This window comes from Cebus imitator, unplaced genomic scaffold, assembly GCF_001604975.1.
Source record: "Cebus imitator isolate Cc_AM_T3 unplaced genomic scaffold, Cebus_imitator-1.0 Scaffold72, whole genome shotgun sequence".
In the NCBI taxonomy this organism is placed as follows: domain Eukaryota; kingdom Metazoa; phylum Chordata; class Mammalia; order Primates; family Cebidae; genus Cebus; species Cebus imitator.
In genome coordinates, this window is record NW_016107387.1 from 6,296,344 (window position 1) to 6,303,527 (window position 7,184).

General features: G+C 47.5%; 1 protein-coding gene across 5 annotated transcripts in view; it reads right to left on the bottom strand.

Moving 5' to 3' along the window:
• The window catches only part of CNTROB (centrobin, centriole duplication and spindle assembly protein), a 15,807-nt gene that overhangs the window by 2,448 nt on the left and 6,175 nt on the right, over positions 1-7,184 (bottom strand). For all 5 annotated transcript variants that reach the window (XM_017531543.2, XM_017531541.2, XM_017531542.2 and 2 more), the window contains 6 exons: positions 6,542-6,778; positions 6,058-6,204; positions 3,339-3,472; positions 2,619-2,744; positions 2,239-2,401; positions 915-1,173 (listed from right to left, as the gene is read on the bottom strand). In XM_017531543.2, the coding sequence (XP_017387032.1) occupies positions 915-1,173; positions 2,239-2,401; positions 2,619-2,744; positions 3,339-3,472; positions 6,058-6,204; positions 6,542-6,778 (1,066 nt within the window). The remainder of the gene's footprint in view (positions 1-914; positions 1,174-2,238; positions 2,402-2,618; positions 2,745-3,338; positions 3,473-6,057; positions 6,205-6,541; positions 6,779-7,184) is intronic.

Below are 7,184 nucleotides of genomic sequence, written 5' to 3' on the forward strand. Positions count from 1 at the left end.
ACTACGTTTCCTTAAACTCCCTGACTTTTTTTTTGAGACAGTCTTGCTGTGTGGCCCAGGCTGGAGTACAATGACACCTTCTTACTTCACTATAGCCCCAAACTCCTCGGCTCAAGCAATCCTTCTGTCTCAGCCTCCCTGAGTAGCTGGAAATTCGAGTGTGTGCCACTACACCCAGCTGATTTTTACATTTTTTGTAGAGATGAGGTCTCACTATATTGGTCAGACTGGTCTGGAACTCCTGGCATCACGCCATCCTCCCACCTTGGCCTCCCAAAGTGCTAGGATTACAGGTGTGAGCCATTGCACCTGGCCCCATCCCCCATTTTTAATTCAACCTAGGTTGTCATGTTTGTACCACACAGAACACCCTCATCCACTCAAATAACAGCTGACATTAAACTAGGGGTGGACACCACACCCAAGGTCAGCCAATCCAGTCAGATGGCCTCTTTAAACTGGACCTAAAAAACTGAGACACCAATGTCTCTATAAATGTCTAGAGGCTCAGCTAGAGTCAGTGTCACAGCTGGTCAAACCCATGTGTAAAGTGAAGTTATGAGGGGCAAGAACCTTGACTGAGAGAGAATGCTAGTCTAAGAATAGATGTGCAGGAGAGGTGGACCTAGGAGACTACACAGGACCACAGAGAAGGGCCTGCCAGCTGCCTCAGTTCTCAATAGGGCTCCTGTTCCCAACTCCAGTTCTCATTAAGTCCAGCAATGTCACATTTCCATGAGATCTCAATCTCTTTATCTGGACAAACGTGAGCAGATTTCTATTTCTTGCAACCTGTGATCACTGAAGACATCTGGGGAACTAAATGCTCAAGTACCAGACAGAAAGCAAGATATGGAAGAGGGAACTAATTCATGCACAGAAGGGGAACCCCAGTGACTTCTGTCCCCAGCTACCTGTGGATGAAGTGACATCTGGTTTGGGTTCCAGGGGTTGGAAAGAATGCTGGCTCTGAAAAGAGGGGCCCAACAGGAGGCTGAGATCTGAGGATGAACTACAAAGAACAGGAGGCACTCCAGGTAGCTCGTCCCTTGTTTCCCGACTCTGCTGCAATACAGGCTTCAGGGCCACGGCCACAGGAGGCACAGTCCAGACCCTCCTCTCTTCCTTCTCTGGCTCTTGAGGCCCGGGGCTGGAAGGTCTAGCAGGAGGAACCTGACCAGGAGAGAGGCAGAAAGAAGGGTCAAAGCATAGTAGGTTTAAAGAGATAAGTCATGGTACAAACATTTTAATATTATAAATTTCTGGGTGCAGTGGCTCACACCTATAATCCCAACACTTTGGGAGGCTGAGGTGGGAGAATCGTTTGAAGCTAGGAGTTTGAGACCAGCCCTGGCAACACAGAGAGACTCCATCTCTACAAAAATTTTTAAAATTAGCTGGAGGCAGTGTCATGTGCCTGTAGTCCCAGCTACTCAGGAAGCTGAGGAGGATTGCTTGAGCCCAGCCTGGGCAACAGAGTGAGACCTTGTCTCAAATAAATACATAAATAATAAATATTTAAATAAATAAAATTAAAATGTCCTAAGTGTTTCTTCTTTTTCTTTTTTTTGAGATGAGGTCTCACTATGTTGCCTATGTTGGTCTTGAACTCCTGAGCTCAAGTGATCTTTCTGCTTTAGCCTCCCATACAGCTGAGATTACAGACGCACCACCACACCTGGCTAGAATTTCATAATGAAAAGTGGGAATTATCAACATATGAAGGGCTAGGAAGTGAGACTTCCTACTCTACTCTGGGGCAGGACTTGGAAACAATTTTTGGCCCTTTCTCTTGTAATTAATTCAGCCATCCCTCCACAAAACTAGTACCACATATTATTTGTCACCTCTTGGGACTGGGAGACAAGAGTTATGCCAGTAAACTATGGCCATGGAAAAAAGGATTTATTTTGCTGAGGCAGTTATTATTTGGAAAAGTCCACTGATTTTTTCCCCCCAATGTAGGCCGTGGGAGCTGAACTCAGTACTTCCCTCGGGAGGGAGCTAGATTTCCAAAGAAGGAATCTAGAACACAATTCTTGCTGAGCATGGTAGTTCATGCCTGGAATCCCAGCACTTTGGGAGTCAGAGGTGGGAGGATCACTTGAGCACAGGAGTTCGAGGCTGCAGTGGGCCATGACTGCCCCTGTACTCTCCAGCCTGTGCAAGAGTGAGACGCTACCTCAAAAATAAAAATAGAACACAACTGAGAAGCTTAGCTCAAGGGGCAATGCCTACTGGTGGATTGGGTGGCGGGAGAGTGGTGCTGAGCAGCTGAGTGGCCTCATCCCAGTGGGCCTGCAGCATGGCCTGCAGTCGTTCCACCAGCTCCGCCCGCTGCTCCTCCAGCTGTTGGTTCCCACTCTGAAGTTCACGTACTCGTGCTTGCTCGCGGGCCAGTCTGAAGAAAAGAAAGGAGAAGTGACTCAGGGCTTTTAAGGAAGAAAAGACTTAGAGGTTATAAAGAGCTAGAAGGGAATGTCAGACAGTCTGAAAGGAAATGGGGCCCATGTAGAGGAGACAGATCGACCAAGAGAGCAGCTCCTTACTGTTCCCAGTTTGGGCTCTGCCCATGGGAAAGGGGCTGGGGCCTGACAGGGCACTCTGGAGACCAGTACCTGAGCTCGTAGTCCTCAGCCACCTGCTGCTGCCGTTCCTCTCGTTCTGCCATTTCCACCTTGAACTGAGCCAGCTGACCGGCCAGCTCCTGCTGGTGCTGTCCACTGAGGTCCTGCAGCTGCTTCCTAAAGGGCACAAGTAGGAAAAGAGGCTTGAGACTGGAGACAGAAGTGTCCAACTGAGAAAAAGACATCATGTGTGCATGTGACAGTGACCCAGATAGCCAGTCAGCCAGCCTGGCCATGGCACAGGAAGAGACAAGGACAAAGCTGGGGCCTTAGGTTCCTCAGAAGCAGAGACTTAAATAAAGAAACTTATTTCAGAAGCATTTCTAGGAAATCTTGGCAGCAGAATGGGGGTGAGGAGAAGTGACGCCGGGCTGAGAGGAGGCTCAGTCCCACAGAGTAGCTCTGGAGACAGCGCAGGTCATACATCAGCATGGTCCAGCAAGGGAGTGGACCATCTATCATCCTACACCCATCAGTTCTTGGTTAAGGACTACGCCCTATGGGATGAAAATTCCCCGGCACTTCTGGTCCTCCATGAACACACATGAAGGCAGCCCTCCCAAGAGAGACTCAGGTCTTGGCTGATGGGAGTTAGTGCACCTTGGGAGCCACAGTGCTGGACAATGGCAAAGAGAGCATGGGCCCGGACAATGATTCAGGACAACCTCCTGCTGTGGCTGGGAGAAGTGACACCCAGTGAGTCCCATGTACCTGTGCTGTTCCCTCAGGGAGGCTGCTTGCCGTAGGCTGCTCTCCTGCGCCTGCGCCAGCCGCTCTGTCACCCGCTGCTCCAGCTGCACAGCCAGCTCCGACTCCATCTGGATCCGCTGGCTTTCATACCGGGCCTGGGAGTGAAGAAGGTGGGATAACAGTCAGCTCAAATCTGTTTGGACTTAGAAGAGGATGGAGGATATAATGCAGACAAAATCTAGTACCAACCTTCCCCCCCATAGGAGATGAAGAACAAGAATTTTGCCTTCATTCTTGTGTGAATGAAGGAGTGAAAGAGGTTCCCTTTCCTTACTAAACCATGAGATATTCACACCTTAAAATACATCAAAGTGAGGAGGGAGAGGAGGGGAGAAAAAATAAAAATAAAAAAGAAGAAAAAAATACATCAAAGTGAAAATGACTTTAGGTGAAAGACATAAATTTCTTAGCTAAAATATATGTTCACTAGAGCAATCAAATTCATTCTACGTGTCTGAGATAACATACCCTGAGTACTGAACCTGAAAGCCAGTAGACATTCAGTAAATGTCAGTGCCTCTTCCTCCTTAAGCAGTCAGCCTATAAGTGTCTCTATTTTCTCACTCACTAAAATCTTATTTCCACGTATAGTACTTTACTGCAAAGAACTCAATTTCTAAATCCAAATAGCGGTTATTTTCTCAGCCCCTGCTTTTAGACAGGGTCTTGCTCTGTTGCTTAGCCTAAAGTGCAGTGGCGTGATCAAGGCTCACTGCAGTCTTGACTTCCCAGACTCCAGTAATCCTCCCTCCTCAGCCTTCAGAGTAGCTGGGGCTACAAACTTGTGCCACTACGCCCAGCTTATCTTTTTATTTTTTGTAGAGGCTGGGTCTCATTATGTTGCCCACGCTGGTCTCAAACTCTTGGACTCAAGCAATCCTCCCACCTTAGCCTCCCAAAGTGCTGGGATTACAGGCATGAGCCGCCACACCTGGCCCTTTCTTAGTCTTTTTTTTTTTTTTTGAGACGATCTCGCTCCTGTCATCCAGGCTGGAGTGCAGGGGTGTGATCACGGCTCACTGCAGCCTCCACTACAGTTGATTCTTCCACCTCAGCCTCCCAAGTAGCCGGGACTACAGGTACACACCACTATACCCAATTAATTTTTTGTATTTTCAGCAGAGTTTAGGTTTTGCCATGTTACGCCCAGGATGGTCTTGAACTCCTGGGCTCAAGCAATCTGGTCACCTCAGCCTCTCAAAGTGCTGGGATTACTGGCGTGAGCCACCACACCTGGCTGCTTTCTTAATCTTTATTGAATGTGATCTCATTGTTACAGCTGACACCCTAGGTCAATTTTTTTTTTTTTTTTTTTTGAGATGGAGTCTCATTCTGTTGCCCAGGCTGGAGTGCAAGGGCACAATCTCAGCTCACTGCAACCTCTGCCTTATGGGTTCAAGCAACTCTCCTGCCTCAGCCTCCTGAGTAGCCGGGACTACAGGTGCATGCCACCACACTCGGCTAATTTTTGTATTTTTAGGAGAGAGGGGGTTTCACCATGTTGGCCAGGCTGGTCTCAAACTCCTGGGCTCAAGTGATCCATCCACCTTGGCGTCCCACAGTGCTGGGATTACAGGTGTTAGCCACCACACCAGACCAAAGGAGTGTTTCTCAAATGCTGGCCTCACTGACCAAGTAATTGGGTACTTCCTTAAGTTAACCATTTATGAGGAACATAGCCTCTCAGACTGGCTTGGATCTGGAAAATTCATCAGTTTGTCCTTAACACACATTTTACACATAAAAACAGAGGTCCATAAAGGTCAAAATACCAGCTAGAAGTAGAACTGAGTGCCCTAAGTCCTAATGCAGTACTCTTTCCTCTTCAACGCTGTGTCTCCACCGTGGGCTGGAACACAGCTCTCTCAAATTCTTTCTTCTGTTCTGGAGATCACAAACTACAGCCCAATTCAGCCCTCCATAGCCTGTTTATATAAGTTATACTGGAATACAGCTGTGCCCATTTGTTTATGTACAGTTTTAGCTACTTTTGTGGTATAACAGCAGAGTTGGGTAGTTGCAACTGAGACCATACAACCCACAAAACTAAAAATATTTACTGTCTGGCCCTTTACAGAAAAAGTTCGCCAACCCCTGCTCTATTCCATGGCAAGAGTCTGACTAGTTTGAATTTAAAATTCAATGTGATAGCTAGATGGAAAGTGTTTTTCAAAGTGTAATTATATCTAACAATTTTTGAGTCCAATTCTGTGCCAGGCCATGCGCTGTTATGGAAGTTTCATAAGTAAATTAAACAATCATTGCCCTCCTTGGTCCCTGACCTACTCAGAGAAATTAAAACAAGTTACTGAAGTAATGAGAATTACAAAGCATACTGTTACCATTGGAATCCAGTCTCCGACAAATGCTTCCATCTGCTCTATCAACCCACTAAGTGTGGTGTCATCTCTTAAAATAACATTAGGTATCTTTAATAAATTGAAATCCATTTAATCCTAAAAGTAACACTAGATTGGTCTGACATATTGTGGGAAATGGTCGCTCAGTGAGAAATGGCTCTGAGTTTAGGACAGAAAACCACCCATACTACATAGAAACTGTTAATGGAATTAAACCCCAAATACCTGAAATGGGAGTGTCTGCCACAACTCCTGTGAGGTCCCTTGGCCTCAGATCTACTGCTCTCAGAAAAACCCTCCAGAACCCTCTGCCTTCTGACCTGCACCAAGCTCATTTCCAGCTGCAGGGCATCTCTCTCTCTCCGAGCCGTGTCCAGCTCTCCTTCCAACCGCTGCACCTCAGACTGCACCAATGCCAGCTGGTGCTGGGCCTCCCGGGCTGCCTGGGCTTCCCTCTGACCCTTCTCCTACGAAAGACAAACCAAACGTAAGTACACACCTCATTTCCTATCTCCTGGTTACCTCCAATCCCCAAGTCATCCTCCCAAGCCCTAAAGCCCAAGCTTCCCCTCTCCTCCTATTTGTCTTATTTCCCCATCACTGCTTCATTTCACTGTTTGGCCTTTCATGTATTCAATACCCCCAGCCCTTCCTGCTGGCCCCACACTCTCAACCCTGTCTTCCACATATGGCTGTCTCCACTCCTGCGTATGTATATCCCCTATTCTAACATTCCATCCCATTCAATTATTTTGCCCTTCATCTAGTCTCTAGTTCCTCAACTCTTCCAACTGCCACTTTTACCTTCTCTCTTTCCAGCTGAGCCTGGCTCTCCACCTGCAGTGCCTGGTAGTGTTCCTTAAGCTGGAGCTCTTGCTGGGCCCAAGTCTGTCGTTCTTCTTCTAGGGCAGCCTGAAGAGCCTCCAATGCTCGATGCTCACTCAGCTGCCCAGCCTGAGCTGCATCCCGCTCTTCCTGCAGGGCACAGCACCGCTGCTGCTCTACCTCTAAGCTCAGGGTCAGAGCTTGCCTTTCCTCTTCCTATAGACTCAGAAGAAAACCAGGATCCTTAGTAGGCCCTTGAGAGTCCAGCAATCTGCCCTCTGACCCTCATACAATGTGCCTGCTGAGAATTATGCCCATTAAAAACACAAATAATTAGGCCAGGCCTAATGGCTCATGCCTGTAATCCCAGCACTTTGGGAGGCCGAGGCAGGTGGATCACCTGACGTCAGGAGGTCAGAGACTAGCCTGGTCCAACATGCTGAAATCCTGTCTCTACTAAAAAACAGAGCACGACTCTGTCTCAAAAAAAAAAAAAAAAAAAGAACTTATTAAATATTGGATAGCGGCATCATTACATAATGTAGGGTGGGTTTGTTAGTGGTCGTAGATTGAAAATGAAGATGAAAAGATGGGCTGGGCACTGTGGCTCATGCCTGCAATC